Source organism: Coloeus monedula (assembly GCF_965178545.1).
Source record: "Coloeus monedula genome assembly, chromosome: 2".
Classification (NCBI taxonomy): Eukaryota; Metazoa; Chordata; class Aves; order Passeriformes; family Corvidae; genus Coloeus; species Coloeus monedula.
Window position 1 is genome coordinate 83,740,383 of NC_138782.1, and position 24,729 is coordinate 83,765,111.

Here is a 24,729-nt window from a genome sequence, read left to right on the forward strand (position 1 = left end):
TTTTGGCTCACATCAGCCTGAGAACCATGGACTCTGCTGTAGTACCAACAGCTAGCAGTGGTCATGGCAGAAGTGAACAACTTGGCCAGGACACAGACCCAAGAGGGCTGTGTTTGCTCATGGGCTGTCAGGCTCTACCTGGCTTGTTTTTGAAGAGCCTTAAAAGACGAGTGTCAATACTACGTTAATGTTATAGCTATATGTTACTTATTTTATAAAAAGAGGTCAGTTGTCTGAAGAAGGCAAAGTTAATTTTTATGTCCTCTGTTTTCTCTTGCTGACTCTCTCATAAGGACCTAGAGATCACCTTGGCACTCTCACCATTGAACAAGAAGCAAGTCATTGCAAGGTTAGTGACTTGTAGCAATAGTTTTTCAGCTCCCTTTGCAGATGTGCAACAGTTTGAACAGCTGGTGCATGTGCAGCTTGGTAATGTGGCTTTGAATCAAGTGATACTGTTCCTTGGTCTTCCCAGGAGGCTTCCTTATCCCTCCTCTAGCGGAGCACTGGAATAGATGCAGCATGCTGAGGGGACTAGTGGAGCTTCCATCAACTTAAGAACAGACTGAACTGCCTAGGAACAATTTCTGCACAACTAAGCCTTTTTTAGGGCCAAAGAACAAAGCAAATCAGTGTTTCTCAGGCTGTGAACCTCACACTTCTGGTAGTCAGTAAGGAAACAGTAGGGAGTCCATGAAACAGACTCAGCAACCATAAAGTGGATTCACACCTCCTTATATCAACAAACAGAAAAGATAAGGGGAAAAAGCACTTACTAAATGAACACCTGAAGTTAAGCTTCATTATTTGTTTGGTTGTTTGTGGAAACCATTGTACCCGTACTTGTTTTTTCTTTTCCTCATAACACTGGGAGGATCCTTGGTGTTTGGGAAAAAAAAGTGCTGAGATGATGTTTTGATTAAAGTGTAAAAAAAAAAAAAGGAGAGAAAGGACTCTAAAGATTGTTACCAGCTCTGCTTTTTTATGATCCTGTATCCTCTGTGATTTCTACTTCTGTTCTCTTCTTTGTCATTTTTGCCACTACTTACGGTTCTCTTTCTTCCTGTCATAAAAAAAAAAAAAAAAAAAGAGGATAAGTTGTAGGTGCAGCAAATACTCTGCAGCAATGTTTAGATCAGAGAAAGGAGCTCTTCCATCTCTCAAACTGTGAGGATAATTTAGCTTGCTTATACAGAATTGATAGAGCCACTGTTCAGAGGCTTGTGTTCTTTCTCTTATTTCTCACTATTCCATCTCAATTTCCCAAAATACTGTGCCTTCTTCCTGTAACTTGCCAGGTTTTTGAGCTCCAGGTTGCCTGCCCTCCTTGTGCCTCTAATACTTAGGATGCTTCTCCACTTCCTCTCCAGTTATTCCATTTGTTCTTGCATTTTCCTACTTCCCTGCCACTGCCTTTCCCCCCCCACCCTTTTCTTCCACACAAAAAACCTTTTCTGCTTTTAATGTAATTAAATTAGCAGAGCTGATTGAAATCTAGGTGAAGTAATTCCGTGAGCACTGTGTTTTTCAATGGATGCATTACTCAGTGCACATTAGCCAGCCTCCTGTAGGCCTCAGTGAATGACAGAAATGAATATTTGATGAATGTATTCAACAACAATAGCATTATTCAAACACTTTACTCAATAAAGTACATTCAGCACACTCAGAAGCTAATGGTGCAATCAGGTTACTCTGTTTGCTCAGCAGAACATGTGCCCAACCCCAAGACGAAAAACCAAGTCACTGATACATGTGAGGGAAACAGGGGGTGGGAAGTCTCTCCTGTCTCTCTTTGTGCCCCCATGAGCAGGACAAAGTGTATGTGTGTGTTGGTGGGGGGGTGTCTAAATCCCACTAGGGAATAAATGATGTATGTGATGAGGAAGAGAGATTACTTGCTCTATTTCCTGACTGGCAGATTTTGTTTTCATGCTTTTCACTTGTACTTCAGCTACAAATGAGAAAAACAAATCAATGTATTTCTCATCTTCAGCTTTTGTTCAAACTGGGCTGTGTATGTGTGTATTGAGCAGAGGGCTGAAGTAAGTCTAACCTCAAATCCCTCCTTTTCACTTCTTGCTCGATTCAGTGTTTCCTTGAGCACTTGGTGCAAATAATCCATCTTCTACTGTTAAAGACTCGAATGCCTTCTTTGTAATTTCCAGTAGAGGCCAAGTCTCTTTTGTGGTCTTTATGTCCACAGTGCCAAAGAGATCCCCCTTTAACACTTTTGTAACTTTTTAAAAATTTTGAGTGATTTCATTTTTAGCCTCAACAGTGGACATTACCCTGACGCAAATTGATGTCATCTACATTTCCCACAATCTACTCAATTTCTTTAGCCAGCTTCCCTTCTTGACTCCCCCTGTTTCTTTCTGCACAGAATGAACCTCCTCCAGATGCTAACGCTGAAATCTCTCCTTGGCTACAGGGATTTGGATCACACTTTTCCTCTCTTGTCCTTAGATTAGCCAGAATATAATTTTGCTAAAGCATCATGCCCTGACACCACTCAGCCTCTGCTGCCATGTGTACTGCCATTTCTTAAAGTGTTACAAAACCTCATACCACTGCCATATTTTTCCTACTGTCCAGCTGTCTGCTCGCTAGATGATTTATCTTTTTTTTGTAGCCTGAATCCTCACCTTGCTCTGAATTTCATACAGCCCACTTAATATATGTCTTCTCTAGCCTCAGCTAACTTGACTCATCAGTCTGTGCCTGTGCTGTCACATGAGGTCAATTTTCTCTTGTTTACCTGTTGAGTAACTCCTCATCTTTGAAGTCCATTTTATTTTTTCCATTCCATATGTTCTTTGCAATGCTTCAGTGAATTAATTGTATATTCAAAGGATACAAAAGCATCACATCCACATCTATAGCAACAGTGGTGCATAAAGCAAACATAACCTTTCCAAAGCACATTTGCAGCTCCTTTGAGCAGGGGAGCTGTGCTGGTTACAACCCAAATAATACTACAAAACAGGCTCTGTAGCCCTTTAGGCTTGAAGGTGAAGGTTGTTCTCTACAGCCATTTCTCATTATCAAGTAAAGGCTGCAAGTATAAAAAATATAACCAAAGTTCTGCAGACCTCTGGCTGCAGAAGCACTGCTGGCTGTAAGATCTGCCCTGCAGTCCTTTGATAAATTTCAGTTTCTTTTCAACACAGCACATAGACCAGGAACCATTTTCAGTTCTGTGGAATCCCTGATGCCTCATTACTAAACATCTAGGCAGCAGAATGTGTTGCTCTCTTTCAAATCAGCTTTGAAGGAATTTCATCCATCCAGTCGTCTGTCTGGTTAGAATTTGCCCCTTGCTCGGGATCTGTTGGAGATTTTAGTCCAATTCTTGATCCCTATTTTCTTTGGTCAGGACTTGTTTTCCTCCTTCATACTGTTCTTCTCAATGTGGGATTGGCAAAGAAAGTGTAAAGTTCTTTTCTAATCCCTCTTGCTGCTCAGTTAAGGAAATAGCAGCTCAGCTTTGGGAAAAAGAGACCTTGAGGTAAATTGCTGAATCTATATTTAGGTATAACCATGGCCTGATTTCCACCAGTGTTGGTTCCCACTGGTTTTTGTGCCTTGCTGGTGACCCAGCATATATTTCATTTCTGAAATTCACGTGGAGGCTCAGAACTGGTGTAACTCCAACCATTGATTGATAGGTGACATCAGGCTTTTTACATTAGAAAGGGACGGTGCAGTTATAGTGGCCATCAGCAAAAGCCCCCTTGCAGCTGTATTTGCTTTCCATGGAATGACAAAATTCAAAATTCCCTCCAATAGTCCTTGTGCACATCTTAAAGCCTTAGGAGAGGCCTCTTGAGGTTTTCTTTCAAATCTCCAGACGACAGCTCATCCAAAAGATGCACACACTCGTGCTAACATTCACTCTTGCTCAGTGAATGCTTTCTTTTCTTGACTGTGATTTATTACATAGTGGTGTCTTCATGCTTGCTGTTCAGCTCCTTTGAGACTGTTGTGACTGTGTGTTACTTATTTAGAAAGCATTAAAGCCCTGAAGCTCACGTCTTCAAAAGTTTGATTTAAACTTCTGCTTGAACTCTGTTTGCAGACGTGGAAGACAGGAATAGCTCTTTAATGAAAAAGTAACCACCCTGCCAAACATATTTAAAAGCATAGCAGCATATGTCTGAAAGGATATAAGCTGGTATTTCCCTGTTATCTTTTTTATCTGCAGCATAAAGAAGTAGCTTGGTAACCATTCTTTGCAGTATAAATCAGGAATATATTAATTTCTGCAGCTGTCCCTCAGCTCCTCAAACTAGTGCTCAACTCTAATAGTAGCAGTGCAGGAATATCCAAATAACCTTGCTTCCCAGCAGAAGTCTGGCCATAGGCTGAGGTCATGAAGGGCTGCAGAACTGAGGGGCAGCAAAAGAAGTACTGAGCTTTCCATCTGTGTTGAGCTTGACAGAATCACAGAATCATTTAGGTCGAAAAAGACCTCCAAGATTGAGTCCAGCCTTTGACCAATGTCCACCTTGTCAACTAGACCATGGCACCAAGTGCCCCATCCAGTCGTTTCTTGAACACCTTAAGGGATGGTGACTCCACCATCTCCCTGGGCAGCCTATTCCAATGCCTGAAAACATTTTCCATGAAGCTTTGTGATGCTGTGGCCTGATTACTACTCCAACTTGCCAGTAGATGAACTTGTTCATTACATTAGCAGTACTCACAGCTACAGCAGTGTCAGTGGGATTTGCATGTCCCACTGCAGCCACAGAGGGGTACATTTTCTCTCCTGCTAGGCAGAGCTTGCAGAAGCAGAATATGGGATGAGGACATTAAATGACAGACCACAAAGATCTGGAAACTTCTGATTTTCCTCCTCACCTCGTCTCCCAGCCACTCTGTGTTCTGGGAATACATCCACTTTTTGCTCTTACAGAACAAAGGAGCTTGATACCCCAAAAGACCCACTCAGACCTGGAGATGGGGCCAGGTGCAAAGGTGTACACTCTTGGTGGATACCTCAGGTCTTTTTACCTCAGGTCACTGCCAGTGGCTCCTTAGGTACCGCTTCCAAAAGAAGTGTTCCAGAGTTAGGACAGGGGAAGACTTATGCGGATAAGAAACTGTAACACACACACACACACACACACACACACACACACACACACACGTATTTTGGAGTAATGATAAGAAATACAACAAAAAAAAATCCAATGAAGCAGGAAAAGATTTAAAGTACTGCACAAGTTTACCCAAAAGTTAGACCACAGACAAAAAGAAATTAATTTGCATTTTTGTAGTCAACTTATTATGGGACACTTGGCTCCTATACATAAACTTGAAAGTGAAATCTGGCTTGACTGTGTGTAGTATTTGCATAACTGACAGGGCCGAGTGTACTTCAGTGGTAGTGTCAGCCTGAACTTGTGAGAGAAAGCTCTACCTGACAGTCAGGAGACCCTCGGGAAGAACAGGCACATTTCTCACAGAGCACAGCTCAACAGAATGATTAGACTTCAGCCTAATTGACAAAATGTATTTAAACAGCAAATAAATTTTGTTCAATAGCCTCAGAATGTATCAGAATTATTAAATTATCAGAAATAAGAACAGCTTGTTGTTCTTATTTAAATGCTTAATAATATTAAATTGCTTCTAAATGCTTAATAATTTTAAATTGTTTCAGCTACTGGTTATATTTCATGTTGAATGAATGTCTCATTTTTCTTCACCCAAGAGGAAGCATCTCTCTGATCTTGTGTTTCTTTGATACAGCATTTCCTTCTTTCCTTGAAGAGAAAAATGAGCTGGGCATTCCTACGTGATCTGCTGAGCGGAGTGAATAAATACTCAACAGGAATTGGAAGAATTTGGGTATCTGTTGTGTTCATGTTCCGCTTACTGGTTTATGTTGCTGCCGCAGAAAACATCTGGAAACATGAACATGATGAATTTGAGTGCAATATCAAGCAGCCTGGTTGTGAAAATGTCTGCTTTGACCATTTCTTCCCTGTCTCTCAGATCAGACTTTGGGCTTTGCAATTAATCATGGTCTCCACCCCTTCACTCTTGGTTGTCTTTCATGTTGCTTACAGAGAGAACAGAGAGAAACACCACAACCAGAAACTTTACAGAAATCCAGGAAAGATAGATGGTGGATTGCTGTGCACTTACCTAATCAGCCTCATTTTAAAAACAGGACTTGAAATAGTTTTTCTTGTTCTGTTTTATAAGTTGTACAATGGATTCAAAATACCACGTCTTGTGAAATGTGACATAAAACCATGTCCCAATACTGTAGACTGTTATATTTCCAAGCCCACAGAGAAGATGATTTTCCTCTATTTTCTGGTGGCAACTTCATGCCTGTGCATAGTGTTAAATCTAAGTGAACTGAGTTATCTGATTTTCAAATACTCCATAAAATGTTACCTGAAGAGACAGATGAAGAAACAGCAAGGCTCAAAAAGCGATTGCTGTGAATCAGAACTCATCAGGTACAACAGAGCAGCAGCTGCAGGACAATTCTACAACAGCTCATCATCTTTGCCTCTGAATATGCAAGATGAACATGAAAAACATTCCCCACTGACTTGAAAGAAGGCTGGAGACCACCCTCCCATTACACAAGCTGTTTTTGACAAATTGCTTTTCCAATCAGTGCTTTGCAGAACTGAAAGGATAGTTACATAGGAAATGCTGTTTCTCTATTAGTTCACCATTAATTGAGCTGATACAATCGGTTACATTATGTATGTCCTACACAGAATCATCAAGACCTTTTCATGTTGAAACAAGAGATGTAGAAGTCTTGAGAATTCCATGAAGCTTTAATATAAACACAGATGTTTATGATAAATCATGCAGAAACAATTGCTCAAACAGTTGTGTACTGAGTATTACACAGAATTGCTTTGGTACAAGCAAAAAGAGGCTTTTTATATGCAGAGATAAGAACCTGGGATTGATTAAGGCAAACAGCAAGGGGGTGTACAGCATTTGTCAGGTGGGTGGATCAGATCTGGTAACTGCTGAAATGGTAATGGGAAAGTGCTGGCATAGACTGCTGGTGCCTTGAAGTGAGCTGGATAGTCATGAGTCCATTCCACTGGAGTACCATAAAACATCTCATAAAAGGAAAAAAGAGGACACATCTACTTTAGCCCATGTGATAAAGACAGATTTGGTTATTTAGCTGTTTGTGGAGCACCTCCTTCTGGAATTATTTGAGCCCTTACAGTTGTTAGAGTATTAATCATCAAAACGCATCCTTTAAGAAAGGCACTTGCTCAAACTTGTGCAAGCAGCATGTACCAGGGTATAGAGTTAACTCCTTGTCACCTGCACCAAGCAGCTCCCGTGTCATTAGACTTGTCTTCTGCTCTGTGGTAGTGGCACTTAAGTGCGTTTAATTAACAGATCATTCCCACTTCCCTAGGATCTGAGTAGAGGAATGCAGACTGCATAATATGACGGAACAGTAGCTAGTAGTCCCTGGTATTAAATAGCCTAGAATCTGGTCCCTATAGTAAAGGCTGAAAATATGCTACTCCTTCAATAGATTTCTCTGCTGTAGATGAACACAGGAAATCTAAAAATATGAGGAGCCTCCAGTAGAAACAAAGTAAAAAGGAATCATCTATTCCTTCCTCCTGAATTTCAAATCGTGTCTTAAACACAACACACCTCTGCTCTTTGTTATGTTGTCTGGGCTAACATGAAAGGGACAGAAATTAGCTAAGACATGTATTCTGTTGAACCTAGGCTTCTAAGATAATGGAAGTAGTGCGTTAAAAAACCCCTCAGGGTAGTGTTCTCTTTCTGTTGCTGGAATGAAAGACCTTTGGACATACATCTGGTACTGAGCCTTACCAAAATGCACTACTTAGAGAAATACAACTAAAGTGGAGCTGCCTGAATGCTGAACTAATTTTATTGTTCATGCCAGGATAAGGAGGAAGAAACAGTAGCAAAAGCAGGTTAACTATTTTTTTTCACTCAGGCCCCCTCCAGCCCCTCAGCTTTGATTACAAAGCATTACCTTTATGAGCAGCAGGTACAGAGTGAACTTTAGCAACTAATGAACAAGCTGTGAACTTTTGATGGTGGTTTTCAAGGTTTGTTGTTTGGGGTGTTTTTTTCCCCCTAAAATAACCCTACTTCTATAAAATATGGAAAGACATTTGCTGCTGCTGAATTTAGCAGCAACAGCAGTTCCTCAGATACCAGCTTGCGGCCAGTTAGTTTTAAATCTTGAGTGATGCCGAGTCAGTGCTTTATATATAGAGACAAGGCGCTTTATACAAGTCAGAACATTTTCTGTTAAACCTCTCCATACACAGAATGTGGCTCATGACAGGAATGCAGTTTAAAAGTCTTTTGCAGCTACTGGACAAAACCCACCAAAGGGTGCATGAAGCAAAACCACTGCCCATGAACCCTGTGAAACTGCGACTGCCGCAGCTTAAGTAACTGAGAACAAACCCCAAAATTATCTTGTCCCGTCTGGACCTTCATGCATCATTTTATTAAGACGAGGGCGACACAATCGAAGAAAAAAAATGCTTCTGAAATATCTGGGGTTTAATAACTGAGGACAGATTTTTTAAGAGCACATAAATGAAAAAATATTTATTCATTGTTTTTAAAGTAAGGTTTATTTGAGAGAAAATGAAGAGAAGCAAACACAGTTTAGCCAACACAGGTTTCTGATAAAACTAGTGCATTAGCTGCTCTCTAATAAAAAAGTATATTAAGTCAGAGCTTGAAGGGTTTTAGAGCACCCCCTAAAGCTCTGTGGCTGGTCAGAGATTACCACTTAGACCAAAAATTTTCCCATCAAACAAGAACTCTAATTCTTTGGAATGTATATTCAAAGTTTTATTTTTAATTCTATCTTCCAACAGCCAAGAAATGATAAAATAAATTCCAAAATCAACATTTTGAGTCTTGGAGGATACTTCAGTTTTGACAAAGCGAGTACCTTACACGAGAAATATTCTGAAAAATTATTATGGACCAACTCCATGTAACCCAACTCACTCGCAGCAAATCACCAAGTAGCCTTCACATCATGTCCTGCAAAATTTGAGTGTTTGACAGGGCTACTAATGAAAAGGAAATGAGCATCACTTAACCTGAGAGAACAGAAACAAATTTATCTGCTTTCTGATCCCCTGCTCTTGGCAACCATTTCATCTTTTACTGCCTCCTTCCCTTTCCCCGCTTTTATATGCCTTTGTTCTCCAGTTTAAGTTTCACTCATCCATGCACCCCTGATGGCATTTGCCGTTACATTTTTGGTTCAAATGAGTTTACAGGTTTGGTCCCTAAACTTCTGAGTCACTCAGACAACATTTAAAAAAACTGAACTCAAGTGCTATGTTCCACAAGGATTTAAGCAATTGATAGGAAGCTGATCTGAGCCCATACTGTAGCGGAGAAATAACATGATCACCACATGGACATTAGTACAAAAATATTTACCTCATTCCTATTCCAAAACATCCCTGCAAACATTGAAAGATCTGTGTCTTACATAGACTCTCATTTTCTTTAAAACCCAAGTAAGCTTCTTGCCTTGGGACGAAGAGGTTTGAAAAAAAAGACACAGATAAAATATTTCCCTCTTTGCTGATAGTTTCTTCCCTATACTCCCTTCTCCAGTAGCAGTGGCCCCATTTCCCAGCCCTTTAATTGTATCATCTCCATACCAAGGCTCCAGGCAGGGCTGAGAAAGCCATGAGCAGGAGCTTCTCCAGCTCGGGAGCCTAAACCCCAGCATAGCCTGTCCCTGCCCCTGTCCCTCCCTCCTCTGCACACAGGTGGGAGCCCCACCCACCTAATTCTTTGGCACAGAAACTAATTGCAACAATTAGCCAACTACTTTCCCCTCACAACAACTGATTCCAGTGTTATTTGTACAAGCATTGCTCACTTTCTATCCAACAGCTATAGACCAAATGTCCCAGTGTAGTGCTCTAGAACCCACAGTCCCCCCATCGTGCTGAGAAGGACCACCCTGAAACATGTGGGGACAAACCTACTACCCTTATTTACACTGAATCAGGGCTCAGAAAATAGCAGATTTCTTTATAAACATAGCTGAGCACCAGAGAGGCTGTCAATTTAAAGGCGTCTTTCAATCACAAAACCGTCCATAACTCTGCACCCAGACAGACTCTTCAATTTGGTTGCTTCCCCATCAGCAAGAACTGCTGCTTTAGTCAGCACATTCCTGATGGCAACAAGGGGCTTAAAAGAAAGCGCCTTTGCTTGAAAGCTCCACAGTTAATGGGTGACAATTCTAGAAGGCAGAGACCCAGAGGAAGGAGAAAGAAAAGGCAGAAAACAGAGAAGGACTGGGCAGTGGGGCCGACGGCCCCTTGGGGCACCCCGCAGGCTCAAGTGCTGCTGGTGCAGCTGGGCCCAGCCACGTCGGAGCCCCATCCCCGCAGCCCCCAGGGCAGGGGGGTGGCTTCAGGCCCCAGAGAAGCTGCCTATCCAGGCATGCTACGGCTGCTAGGGTGGGAGGCCTTCTGTATTACCCAAGGTAAAACACCTAAATGCAAATACCAGACTCGTTTCCTCGGGAGTTTTTGTAGGTGGCTTCACAAAGCAACTGCCCTCTGCAGTCTGTGACATTTTAAATCAGACCCTGTCTTTGGTTCCCCATTTTAAGTTCAAAATACTTTTGTTTTTAAAAAGGAAATAAACCCCATACTAGCTTACCTGTTGGACAGGCTGTCCGTAACCACCTAAAAGGAAGTGTACCGTGAAGTACTAACTATATGGGTACAGCACGTGCTTTAATTGGATTGACTGGAATGAGACAGCATTAAATATTTTATTCTCAGAAATTCAGATCCAAATCAGAAATTACTTCCTGGGTATTTAGGACATCAGATTTTTTTATCCTTTTCTCTTTTTAAAAATAGCATTCTAGTATAGCACTGCGTAGCTAAATAGTTGTATGCTATTCTCAGTCCAAGAACTGCAAATGATACAGTATCAATCATTGGGAATGTTGAAACTATTCAACTTACACAACACAAATACTCTTCTAAAGACTAACAGTTGCGAGGTCTGTTGACAGGGACTGCAGTGGTTAGGTACAGCTGAAAACAAGAGAATTCAGGCGAGCTCTGTGGATCCTCTCCAGAGGATCTCTGCCCTCTTCTCCCCTGCAGAAGTTCCCTCTACAAGCACCGTGGCTGGTATCCAACAGCAGCTCCATCGAGGGGGACCAGCGGCCTCTGGCAGGTACAACATGGCACTGTGTACTTGTAATGATTAAAATGATCACTCCTAGAGTCAAAATGCAAGGGTTTGTTTTGGTTTTATCATTCTCAGACTGCACCTTTCATTTACTAACGTGGCATAATTATGAGTTTAGTCATTTGGGAGAGATGGAAAGTGAGAGGAGCCGACGGGCTCTGTTCAAATGGAAGCACAGGCTTTCTGCGAAGGTAAGCAATTTAGCACCATGTAGCAAACCAAGGGCTGTGCCCGAGGTGAAATGCTGTTGGCCTTTCTGCTGTTTCACACATCATCCTCACTCTTGCAACAAGTCACTTCATTTGGTTGTAGGAAGGTGCCCTCTGCACTGATATTCAGGAAAACTGTCAGAGATTCCAGGTGAATAGCTTACGAGCAATCAAGTGTAGCATTTAATGCAAAGCTTTACACAGCAAGACAAGTTTATAGAAAAAAAAAAAAAAATCAAGCCAATCTCACCCAAGATAAAGACTGTTTTATATTACTGAAGGTAGGTCACATCCAGTAATGAGAATAATCCAAGAAAAGTTTTTGGTACCACACAATCCAGCTGGCTGAGTCAAACATAACCACGCATGAAAACCAACACTGAAGATTCCTGGGTACTGACAGCTCCCACCAATGCATTCACACTTTTGGTTACTCAACAAACGGGATACCTGTCATTTCAGTTAGCAGCATACAGAGGAATTGCTCCGATCCCGGGCACTACAAGCAGCACCGCTTCTGAGGCTCGTTCCAGTGTGGAAAAGAGAGGTTGTGAGAGTGGTGCCACGTACAGTCAGCAAGAGGCAGAGGAGCGCAAAGGGAGCCTATGCCACCAACAGAGCACAACCACCGAGTTTAGCTGTAAGATCACAATCTCACTTCCCTTTCAGAAAGTGCCTTGTTTATTTAGTTTTTAATGGTATGGCATAAGGACTCGTGTATTTTATAGATAGATACCAAACTGGTATTATCAAAATAAACCATCTGTTTTATAAACCCACTATTTACAAAAACGGTTTCTGAAGTTTTTTTGTTTTGTTTTGTTTTTTTAACAAAAATTAAACTATACACCAATCTAAGTTACAGAAACAAAAATAACCTTTATAAGATCACATGTATAAAACAAGAAATGAAATGTGTTTTTATTTAAGGCAATACTGGGCTACTTCACAAATCACCACCTCAAATATATACACTGCTCCACACTACTAATTTTCTATCACATTCACAACGGATTCTTTAATACCAAATATTGTTTTAAATCTTTGATGTAGCAAACTATTTTTATTCACATTTCCATTTTTATTATGGAATCATAAATGCTTTGTATCCAATTAAAAGCAATGAAAAATGTAGCTATAAGAAAACTATTATATTTATGTGTTAACTACATATGAATATCATCCATAGATACTGGATGTTAAAATTTACAAAAATGAGAGTGTGTCAGTATGTTTAACCTATGAAATGTGATCTTATCCAGCTTTTCTTCTGTAAATAAACGTCTTATGCAAAATAAACTGGATATGGCAGACTTAGCTAGCTTTAGTTCAAAAGTTCTTAATTTAAAATGATTAAAGGACAGTTTTAAAAACTTGCTCACTTAGTTACAAATTAAAATTCCGAATATAAATGTGTCATTTAATAGTTTAGACTTACAGACTGCTGGTGGCAGCAAATGATTTACAATAATAAATATATACAAAAAAATGTATCTACAAATAAAGAAAACTGTTATACATGAGAAGTAACCTGGTGAAAGATACCAATCACAGACAACTCACAAAGATTTAGTTTATGGAAAGGACAATCTGATAGAAAGCTGAGGTCTTGATCAAGTATTTACAAAACTGAAGCAATTACTCTGTTCTTCAAGTCCCATAGGGATAAAAAACAAATAAAACATTTACATGACTCATGTCATGTTTTTTGCTAGATTAAATCACTTCAAAATAAAAGAGCTCCACAGTTACTAGCATGCTTGATGGCTTCCTATTCAAAATAAATTCTATTACAGGTCACGGTTAAACACATTAGGTTTTCAGTATTTTAATTCCCCTTCCTCAGTACCCAAAACAATTACTTTTGCAGCTATAACCTCTGGATTATCCTCCCAACGTCCTTCAAGCTTTCTCAAACTGACAACAGGTTTCATTTCCTGAAGCTGCTTCAGCATACGCTCAGTGCAGTCTTTAAGAGTCTTGTCTAACACGATCTTTACATTATCACCACATGGAAGCCGTGATGGGTTGGCAAATGGTACAAGGGTTTCAGTTTCAGAACATGACCAAGTGACGTTATCACTTGCTACAGGGGCCTTCTCACTGGCTTTCCGTGAGTTCGAATGGGATCCTTTTTTGGTTCCGCTGCTATGGTAGTCTCTTTCAGAGTTTTTCTTTTGCTTCACAGCAGATTCTTCAAGAAACTTGAGGAACGACACTTCAAAACCCATTGGCTTGAACGAGCTCCAGTCAAAAGTGGCAGGTTGCTCTTCGGCCGTTTGAATGGCGACAGCAGTCTCTTCCTCCTTGTGCAGGCTACTCACGTCACTGGGCAGTGCTTCCTCTGTTTTCTCGGCTTTCTTTCTCTTACTCTGAGATACATTTTTCTCTTTATTTGCTCTTTTCAGGTTGTTTGATTTTTGCTTCTCTGAGGGGCAGGAGCTAGTATCCTGCAAATCACTATTTACACTGGAAGAGATTTTTGCTTGATTTTCAGCAGTTGAACAATCCTCATTAATTAGTTTAGTAATGAATAGTTCTGTCAGTTCATCCACTTCATCCTTCTCACCTTTTTCAGTTTCCTTTTGTGGTAAGGTAGTTGTGCTTGAATCATTATTGCTCGCTATCAAACTCGGTTCAGGCTCTTTCACATCAGTCTTTTTATCAGTTTCCTCTTGCTCAGAAGAGGCTTCCTTTACTTGGGAGACAGAGTGTTTTTTAGATACAATAAGAAGATTCCTGTGCTGGGAAGTAAATGCTTTGGACAGCTTGTGACATTTATAATGCCTTATTATGTTGCTTTCACTTGTGACTACGGAAGAACATCCCTTTATCATACATGGATACTGAGTTATGAACCTGCTCGTACATTCTGATAAGGCATCGTTTCTGGTCTTTATTAAATATACATACTTGCCGCGTTTTAGTGAATAAGCCTTATTTTCCTGAACCTGTATTCCTTTTGAGTTTTTGTTTTCCAAGTTCAAGTTTTTCTTTCGTTTTGTTTTCACTGACAGCCTGTTGCCTTCTTTTCCTGATCTGTTTTTGAGTCCTCTCTGTTTAGACTTCAATGGTTTCTCCTGATTTGCTTTGCTTGAAATGTTTTCCTGGCCTGGTGTCAGTCTCCTGGGTCTTATTAGATGATCTTTATGCCTGTCATTATGTTTGTTAAAAATATGCCTCAAGAGGTTAGACCTGGTAGCATAAATACGGTCACAGCCTTCACAATCACACTTGAACATGCCATCATCTTCTACTTTGTTTGGCTTTATCTTAACACTGTGATCCGTCTCAAGATGCACAACGTAGTTTAGATATGCTGTAAACGAACACTTACACTGAGACTGGTCACAAAAAAACCTTCCCACCTCTGGGGCTGATTTCATGTTTCCAATTTGCTCTGGGGTCATGTCATGAAGCTTCATATAATGCTGTATCAAGCTGGTAACTTCCTGGAAGATACGAGAGCAGTCACTCACCTCACACCTGAACTCTCTGACAGCAGGTTTGGTTTCCACCTCCTCACGTTCCTCTTTGCCTTGCTCATTTTCCTCCTCCACTTCAGGAGAGAGGGCAGGGAGGTCTGATTTGTGCACAGCTTGGTAATGAAGAATTAGGTTTTGTTGTATTGTGAAAGCTGCAAAGCAGCCCTGATGGACACACCGGTAAGGTCTGTATGGGCTGTATCTAGTGGGAAACTCCAAAGATTTTGTTACGGGCTTCCTACCATTCCTCTCCTCTTTCTCCTTCCTGTGCTTCCTAGCCTTGCGTACTTTGGCTTGCTCCTGCGTACTATCAAAAGATGCTGCATTATGCTGCTCCAGTGGAACAGAAACCACCTGGGGAGGTTTTTCCAGTATTTCAGGAATATTATTTTCTGGTAGAAGTTTTTCCAATACCTTTACAGGCTCTGCAACTTCCTTTATCTGAGTTTCTTTGACCAATGGAGCTACAGTTTTGTTTTCTATTACTAGTGTCTGCACAGTTTTTATTTCAACAGGCTGTGGGACTGTGTTTACAGTTTCATTTTGAGATCTTCTGCCATAAGGCCTCTTAATTTTTAATTTTACCATCTCCTCTGTTGTAAAATGATGTACAAGCTGACAGTGTGCTCGGAGATTAGAGTTTCTTGTGAATGTTTTTGGACAGGTAGCTACAACACATTTGAATGGGGCATACTTTAGTTGATGTTTCTTTATTTCTAGTATCATTTCTGCAGTGTACTGATGGATCTTGCCATAGTGTTTAAATAATGCATCTTTTGTCATAGCACTGTAATTGCAGCCGGGATTCTGACATACAAAAGGCTTATTAACTCTATCACTAAACTGAATGTTACTTGCCTCTGGAGATATCTGGATGAGGGGTTTGTTTTCAACTGATAAAACAGGAACAGCTGGCGCTGGCTTATCTGCTGGAGGACACTGAGAAACAGTCTCAGAGATGGGAACAACAGAATCATCTTCTAGCTTCAGTTTTTGCAAACCTTCCAAAATTTCTGATATTTGAGTATCATCCTTTTGAGATGTCTCAGACTGAGCAGAGCTACCCTTTGCAGCAGTAACATTCCCTGTGTGCACAGCAAACTGTGTAGTAGTGGGTAGTTTTACACTGTGTGCAGAACTTTCTGAAGAAGCCTGTGTAGTAGTTACTTGCAAGCTCAGTCCTGAAGCAGCAACAGTATCCTGAATTTCAGTTTTCACCTCAAGCATCTGTGAATTCATAGCAGTTTTAATTATTTCCAGGGTTTTTTCAAAGTTCTGCATAACACTGTCTTGTGAAATCTGTTCTTCTGAATTTGCCTGCACACAAGAATTTACAGCCATCATTTGGGAATCCCCATTTTCAGTTTTTACTGTTAAAGGGGGCAGAACTGTATGAGCCTCAAGATTTGTTTTAAAATTCTCTTTGATACTGGCCATGAATAACTGATTGTCAACATTACTGAGTTTCTGCGCAAGGTTTTCCACCACCGTTTGAGAGCCACAATTTGCCAGCAAGTTGGACGGAAAACTTTCTCCCTGTATTTGCATGTTTCCTTCAGTGCTTTTGGTTACAAGTCCCATCACTGCTGCATTATTTACTGCTACTTTCTGTGATGTATTGGGCACAACCAGGGGTGTAGGTGTTTTTCTCTTCCTCTTTGAAGAGCTGGTTCCCTTCTTATTCAAGTTGCTTGATCCCGAATTCTTGGGACTACTTATAACTGAAGCTCGTGAACTGTTCCCTGCAAAGTTTTGTGCTGCTGCAACAGTGTTAGAATATGAGCTAGGACACAAGCCATTTTCAATGGTCTTTAGCATTAAGTCCTCTGTTGCAAAAACAGGCAAACTCTTGCATTCGTTTAGTGGAGGAATTTTGGCATTGAGGGTCCTGTTTTGGTCTGTCAGCAGGGTACTGGGGTTACAGACTGTCTGCAGCAGAGGGGGCGCAGCCGAGTTGGGGAGAACAGCTGTGTTTATCTGAGTTGTACCAGAGACACAACTTGTTGTAACCACACGTGGAAGTACTTCTGTGTTATCAAAGGTACTCGGGATGCCTGCAGTTTCCAAGGCTTGTTTTATAATTTGATTACCTTCCTCATTCCCGCTGGTATTAAAGTTAGTCACATTTGCCCGTGGAAACATAGTCTGCAGTGTGGAACGATTTTCAGCTGCAAGTATCTGGAGGAACGATGGATCTTTAAAACACGTCTCTGGATTGAAGGCAGACTCCTGGGGTTGCTGCAAGTTCAATGAATTCGAAGAAAGAATCATACTGGCAAGCAAAGATTGTCCATTAGCCTGCAGAGCTTCTGGAGAAATTTCTGATCCTTCAAGAGGCTTACAATAAGACCTCTTCGATAAGTGACCACCAAGTGATCTAGGATTAGTAAAAACTCTGAAACACCTACTACAGATAAATTTGCCATCTCTAATTATTGCTGGCCACTTTGCCCGCTTGTTATGTTTTGGCTTCCTTTCTTTCCCATTTGAGCCCCTGCCACGATCTTTTTTCACCTTTTCTGAAGCTGGATGTTGAGAACTAGTTTCACTGAAGTTACTTTCATTACTCAATCGTGAGGGAAACATTTGATCAACACTTTCCTCTTTTGGGAAAGCAGAACTAGTGTTTCCTTCTAGTTGCAAAGAAAAGCTATTTGTGTTATTTTCCAGTTGTGAGAAGACTGAATTTGGAGGATTCTCTGCTGATGAAGGAAAGAGAGACATTGGACCATTTTCTGCAGGCAAAGGAAGAAAAGGATCTGAACCACCATCAATATTCAGAGGCATAACTGTTTTTGCCAGATCATCCAACTGGGAAGGCAAGGTTGCAGCAGACAGATTTTCCATTTGTGAACATAAAACACTCTCAGGCTCACTTTTAATACGAGTAGACAAATTTGGATTTATGACACTTTCCACTATAGGCAACATAGGATTCGCCAAATTTTCTACGTGGGTTGGGAAAAGAGTACTTGAGACATGTTGCACTTGACTGGAACAGGTGGGATTCAAATTTGATTTGTTCTGTGCAGTAAAAGCAGCACCACTGGGATTGCCCACTTGTGATGGCATAAGATATACAATCTTCCCATCATTCGGCACATTTTGCAGATTGCTGGATTTTCGTGGTTTCTTATTTTTACGCTGCATTTTAAAAGCAGCATATTCATCAGGGTGTGCTGCCTTCATGTGTTTGCCAATGCTCTGTGATGAATTGTATGTTCGAGTACACCCCTCAACCTGACAATTAAATTTCTGAATTGGGGCTGCTGGTGACACAGCTGGAACTAAAGAGCTATTTATGTTAGGCTGTGATGGAATAAACGTAATACTTTCTAAAGTTTTTAAAGGCAGGTTATATAGATTAGCTGCAGCTTTAATACTGTCTTCAATTTCAAGTTTGGAAATGGGTACACCGTTTCGATATCCTGTCTGATTCTGCATGCTGAATGGATTTACAATGCTCACTTGTCTTTCTAAGTTTTTTGATTCAAGGGCTTCTGGTTTTAATGTGTCTGAGGTCACAGAAACAGTTTGAATATTCTGAGTCTGACTGAGACAGTCTTCTTCCTTTCTCTCTTGGAAAACTGGAGGACAAGAGTCAACTGATGGGCACAACTGCTGGACCCCAGGTTTAGTAGTATCTACTTTACTGGCAGTAGCAGCCAATTTACCTCTTTTTACAAAGTTATCTCGGATCTTCTGGTTAACAACAGACAGCTTAATGCTGCCTGCTGGAACTGTCTCTTCTGTCTTCACTGAACCCATAGGAGACTGCTCTGAACCAGCATTAGACAGGGAATTGCTTTGCTGCAGTACACTCACTGATGCATTTACACTTTCATTCCCAACTGGTTCTGCTTTGATTTGGGTCCAGACATTTTCTCCTTCAATGAAACTACTTCGGTTTTCAGCTGGAGATGTCAATTCCTCTTTAACTGCAACTCCATCAGTACTTTCATTAGTTTTAGAAGGCAGACTAAGATCAGGCTGATTAGTTTGGTTTTCAGGCTGCTCTTCTTTTTCAGGCTGCTTGTTGTGGTCCTCAACATGCTTTTCCAGTTCATTCTGTGAGCGGTACACCTTCCCACAGCCCGTGACTCTGCAGGTATAGGTATTATAGTGTTGTGCTTCGTGATCATAGAGTAAATAGGCTTCAGAAAACACTCTGCCACATTTGGGAAACATACACTTAGCTCTGAAGACTTGATGCTCTCTCCTATGGGTCAGCAGTTCAGCATAACTGTTAAAGCCAGCCTTACATTTCATCTGTATGCAGATATAAGGCTTGCTGCCACAGTGCATTTGTAAATGATCATTCAGGTGAGTAACACTTACAAAATGTCGTCTACAGTACTGGCAAATCACTTTTTTGCTCTGCATTTCAAGAAAACGTTTAGCTTCTTCATTATCTTTATGGCCCTTTGCATGTGCTATTAGATTTTTAAAATATTTAAAGCCTTTTTGACAAAGTGTTACAGGGCAGGTGAATTCATTAACAGGGGGTGGCTTTTGAACTGGCACTATCTCAGGTATGTAAGGTTTATCTTTGTCATCGTTTTCATCATCTGAGCCATCGTTATCATTAAACACAATGAAGTCTGTTGAATAGAGACTGTTCTTCTTGATGGGTCGCTGCTCCTGTTTGGATACAGAATTAGTTTTCTGATTCTCATTGGCAGTTGCTATTTTAGGAGGTCTTCCCAGTCTCCTCAGTGGTTTCATAGCAGCCAATCTCTCTTTGCTAGATTTTTTCACATGCAAAGTTACATGGGGAACAAAGTTTTCTTTAGAATTAAAATTTTGGGCACAAATAGGGCAACTGTAAATTCCATCCTTATAATGTTTTTGTGCATGTCTAACTATTCTATGACCTAGAAATTCTTTGTCGCATAACACACAATACTGCATGTAAGCTTGCCAGTTCCTAAATCTAGCTGATATGAACCCCCTCTCTCTGAGTTTTTTGATTTCTCTCTTTTTCTGCTTTTCATCTCTGATACCCCTAAGAAGGCTCGTAGCCTCATCAATGCCAGCGAGCCCATTCAGAGAAGTGTCTTTACTATCTTCTTGGCCATCCTCAACCTTCTCATAAACTTCACTATCGTTTAGTTCATCTATGGATGACACGATGGATGCCTCCTCTCCCATAAGTGCCAGACACTGACGCTTTAGAGTTTTCCAGTCCCAGAACTCTGGATCAAAAGGCCACTGAGTTTTCAGTACAAGTAAGAGCTCACAGCGCAAAGAATTTGGTATTGGAAGATTTTCTTCATCATACTTCTGGTCAGGCTGATTATATAGCATTTCAACAGCATAATACGCATCCACAGTGGGTTCCAGAAGAAATTCGCTCAGCTGACAAGCACGTTTGACCTCCAAATCATCTGGGAGCAAGCAAGAGATAGTCTTGCAAATAGATATCTTGACATCCGCATTTTCACTGGATTCCAAGCGCAGTGCTTTCACACACAGTTCAATGCAGGTTGCAAGTCCAGCACCATCAATCTGTAAAGCAAGACTAATTTTAGTAAGTCAGCTTATCTAACTCTTTCTATACTTTTAAGTAAAATATGTCATTATTCAATCCTCACTGTCAGAAAAAATGCACCTGGGGTTCACAGTAATACTTTTTACCTTAAGAAACATAATGGATTTTCTTCAGATGCTATTCCTTAGGTTGCATAATTTGTTTTCATGCTACTAAAAAAATGTGGAAGTTTACATACAACTAAAAAGACAAATTAATTGTCTGTTCTGTCTAGTTTGAGGATTGTGGGACTGTATGTTAGAGGTGTTTGGTTTATATTAGAGCAATATTGAGCCTTTTCCTTGGAATAAAGCCTGTCAGTTGTGCCACAGGTATTTGAGATGAGCTCCTATGAAACATCAGCTTAACACTGGGTAGAGTTCAAACAGTAAAAATTGCTGCAGTTAAAGAAAAACGTGATCTTCAGAAAGATCTGTAATTCGAAGATCAGTTAAGGTAAAAGGTTATTATTTAAAAAAAAACCATGTCACCTCAAAATCAACTGACCTCAACTGAACACACGGCTTCAGTCCAACTGAAAGCAGTAAGTATAGTTAAGTTTTGTTAAATGTTCCATCATTTGAATGTTTAAAGGTCATGTGGTCTTTACTCATTCATACCCTAAGGCAACACCATTTACATTTACATCCACCTTACAAGCTCTTTGTGCTGCCAGGGATGCACAAGAGAGGCTGTGGCATACATGAGAATAAAGTCCAGCAAATTTATGAATGTACAAGTCTACTACCTGCATGGTCTCCAATTTCTGCCAACAATTACATGATCAAATGCTCACTGGAGAAAAATCAATATGGCATGGAGCAGGCAGAGATCTTAATATCACAGCACTCTGTGAAAGTTATTTTCCTCCCCCTCTCTTAATTCCAATCCTACTTCAGGTCTTTTGGGGGGGATTGGAGTGGGGAAGAATCTTTAAATTTAGAAGCCCATGATGAGCCATACAAGAACACTGAAAAAGGAAAACAGGAATTTTTATGCTTAGAATGAATATCCCAACTTACAGAAATCTTCGTAAGAGCTCAATTTAGCTATCAGTATTAAATATTGCAACTACTAAAGAAACTAAGAAAATTAGATGACAAGGTTAGCTGAGAGAGATGAGCAGGGTTTTAAACAACATTGGATCTAAGCCCACAAATGACAAGTATTTCATTTATCAAAATAAACTGCATTCCTAAGTGGCAATTCAAAAGGTTTTGGGTTGTTGTTTTGGGGTTTCTTTGGTATAGTTTCTTTTTTATTTTCTAAACTTCCTGTAGTTTTCCTTTCCTTTTATATTAATATACATCTTTCATTTCCTTTCTTCATAAGCCTAACCTCTCCATTTTCTGTAATTTTTGAAATATGGAAAATAATGGTGAGGAATGTTAGGGCCTGCTTACAGAAAATACCACATTTAGAGGGCATGGGCAAACCTAGAGGTTATAACCTCACCTTTAGTGTTTTCTTCATCTCAGTTGTGGCATCCAGCTTTTCTGTTTAACCCCACTCTTTTTTTCCAAAGGAAACAAAGTTTTAATGATTCAAAATGAATCAACTAATAATGTACCTGCAAGAAGGAAGTTGCTATGGCCTTTCCTGAAACCAGTCAGGATTGCCCCAAAACTGATGCTACACAGAAAGACAGGATGTTGAAGAAGCTTTCATAAATTTTCCTGATTACATTTCCATTAAAAGTGCCAAAAATATTCTTCCAGGAGTATCCTTACCTCTGAATTAATAACTTTAATCAAGAAGAAAATGTGATAAACAGTCTTAGTTAACACAGAAAGTTGACGACATCTCTCTAGATACACTTGAATAGAAGGCTCTACCCTTTGCTGCAGTTTACTCCAGAAAAGAGTCAGTTCCCTAGAACAAGAGAACAATATTTCAGGGCCATCAATGCAACCACTAATCTGATCACAAGAAATGCAAGGCTAAGAACAGTTTCCATTTTGTCTTTGGGAGAGGAAAAAATCTGAAATTTATTCACACCTTATCTTAGAGAGAAAAGCTTTTATTAAAATACCCATACTATTAAGTATCTAAATTTCAAAATTATGACAATGACTCAATTCCAGAAGGACAGTTCAGAATAAAACCAGTATTATCACAATTTATGCTACATATTTACTCACAATGCGGTCTTGAAAAAAAGAAAGTCTTGCACAGTAGTTTACTATTCACAGACTGGAACTGTACACTTCTGAACTCTTAGTAATTACTAACAGCTATAGAAAATTGGCTTTTCTCTGTGGTAGATACCACTTTTTCTAAAGCTGCTCTGCTTTAAGAGCTGAATATGACTGTGATTTAGTGAGAAATTAACCCCCAAAGCCAAACAGTATCACAGTATCTACATTATCTCACTTGTTCATTCGTCCTTAGGTGAGAATAACCAAGAGTACTAGTACCTTGTGGAATGCTGTAACCCCCAAAACTTTAGCAGAATCTCTTAAAGCAAAATCCTGCATTACCAGTTTTCTCCTGCTGCTGCACATGAAACAGAGATGCACAAACAAAGCAAATTCTTCAGGAATTGTACAGGTTTGCTAGTTAGCAGAAGGAAATTCAAACCCTAACAGCTCAAATATCTGCCAACAAAGACCAGTTATTTGTTCCCACATTAATGAAAGCAAGCCCTAAACAGTATCTTCATCTACCTTATTACTGTGGTTATAGTACTAGTAGTAAAAAGCTGCTTCCTTTGTAAGTTTGTTAGAAAAAGAAACACTGTGTTATTCCAGGACAGAAGGAACAGTACTTACACATTAAATGCTGACATAATGCTGACCAGTTGCCTGCAGATATTAAATTTCTTATTTCTACAGAAAAATTATTGACCAGCTATTGGTATTTGCCTCATCATACATACAACCTTCAAATTCATGTAATGGATGCTTATCTTGCAAAATCCACTTCTTTTCATTTTTAGCTTTCCAAGAGTCTTATCTCCTTTCTGTTTAGCTCACAGATTTTATCAGCTAAAGAAAGTTAACTTATGGCTTATGTATCTTCCCCAGACTAAGTTTTTGTTCTCAGATGAGATTCAAACTCACCAGGCACAGTACATCTCCCCTTGCTGCAGCTGGCGAGACAGAAATGCTGCACACAGGATCAGAGCGCTTTTTTCATCTCCATCAGATTCAAGGTTACAGATCATTTCTAGAGCATCTTTGCAATCTACTTCTGCAATCTAGAAGGGAAGAAAGAGAAGCAGAACCAGACTAAGAAAGTGGTTTCATTTTCAGACATACAGTCACATTAGCCTTTGCAAGAAGACAACAATTCAGAACTTTAATTTAACAGTTGGATAGAGATGAGCTTGAAAGCAAATCAGTACATTTCTAGGCAGCATCAAAACTCATTATGCCACCAGACTGTTTTATTAAAGTGAATATAAACTTGTTTCTTCGACATATGACTTATTTGTATCTAGTGTCCCAGTCACCTAAGAATTTTATAGTACATTAATTATTCATATATATCACATACATATGATAATAGTGATATGCAGACTTATAACTTTAAATTACAGCTTAACACAAAAAAGAAAATTACCTGGAATTTTAATTCAGTTTTCTTGTCACTGATGTTACTACTGCTTTAATACAACAAGCTGGGTGCTTTATGAATCTGAGGTTTAACATGAATGTTCTAGTACTTTTTAAAAAATGGAAGATATGAAGAAAAGGAAAGCTGTACAGTAAGAAGCAGGTCACCTGAATGCTGTTCTAGAAGAATACTACAGTCTGTACAACAGAATTTATTTGTTCAAGTACTAATGGAAGTACTTAGTTTTGTGGCAAATCAAAGGAAAAATCACAGTTGCCCAGTACTCCTAGACAGCTGTACTGAATCACTGCACTTGCTGTAACTACTACTGTCTACTTTGATTCTCAGCAGACTGGTTTGATTACATCAATTAGTGCATCTGGCAGGACATGCTGGTACTTATTCTTTGACACCAGCAGTTGAAGAATAGCTTGACTATGACAACAGCACTGTTGGAAGTCTCTCTTGAAGAATCACAAGACCACCCAAAGCAAGAGACAGAAGTGCTCACCCAAACACCCAGCTGGTCTGGCACTCCCGGTGAGGCAGCAGCACAGCTGGGTTGGGCACCACGGTCTCCAGCGATCAAACTACAATTCTGAATAGCACAACTACTTATTTTTACACCTCTAAATTGACACTTTGTAAATATACCAACAGCCTTTCACTGAATGTCATTTGAGGT

The 24,729-nt window shown here is 40.0% G+C and overlaps 2 protein-coding genes across 3 annotated transcripts in view; one reads left to right on the forward strand and one right to left on the reverse strand.

Moving 5' to 3' along the window:
- Positions 1-5,787: 5,787 nt before the first annotated feature.
- GJB7 (gap junction protein beta 7) lies at positions 5,788-6,582 on the forward strand (the record flags this gene model as incomplete). The annotated part of the gene is made up of 1 exon (XM_082276903.1): positions 5,788-6,582. One exon carries the CDS (start codon positions 5,788-5,790, stop codon positions 6,580-6,582), a length of 795 nt encoding a protein of 264 aa, XP_082133029.1.
- A 3,754-nt stretch (positions 6,583-10,336) lies between these two features.
- Positions 10,337-24,729, reverse strand: part of ZNF292 (zinc finger protein 292) — a 62,842-nt gene continuing 48,449 nt past the window's right edge. For both annotated transcript variants that reach the window (XM_082302786.1, XM_082302787.1), the window contains 3 exons: positions 23,549-23,685; positions 22,217-22,358; positions 10,337-20,464 (listed from right to left, as the gene is read on the reverse strand). In XM_082302786.1, the coding sequence (XP_082158912.1) occupies positions 13,292-20,464; positions 22,217-22,358; positions 23,549-23,685 (7,452 nt within the window). In that variant the 3' untranslated portion in view covers positions 10,337-13,291. The remainder of the gene's footprint in view (positions 20,465-22,216; positions 22,359-23,548; positions 23,686-24,729) is intronic.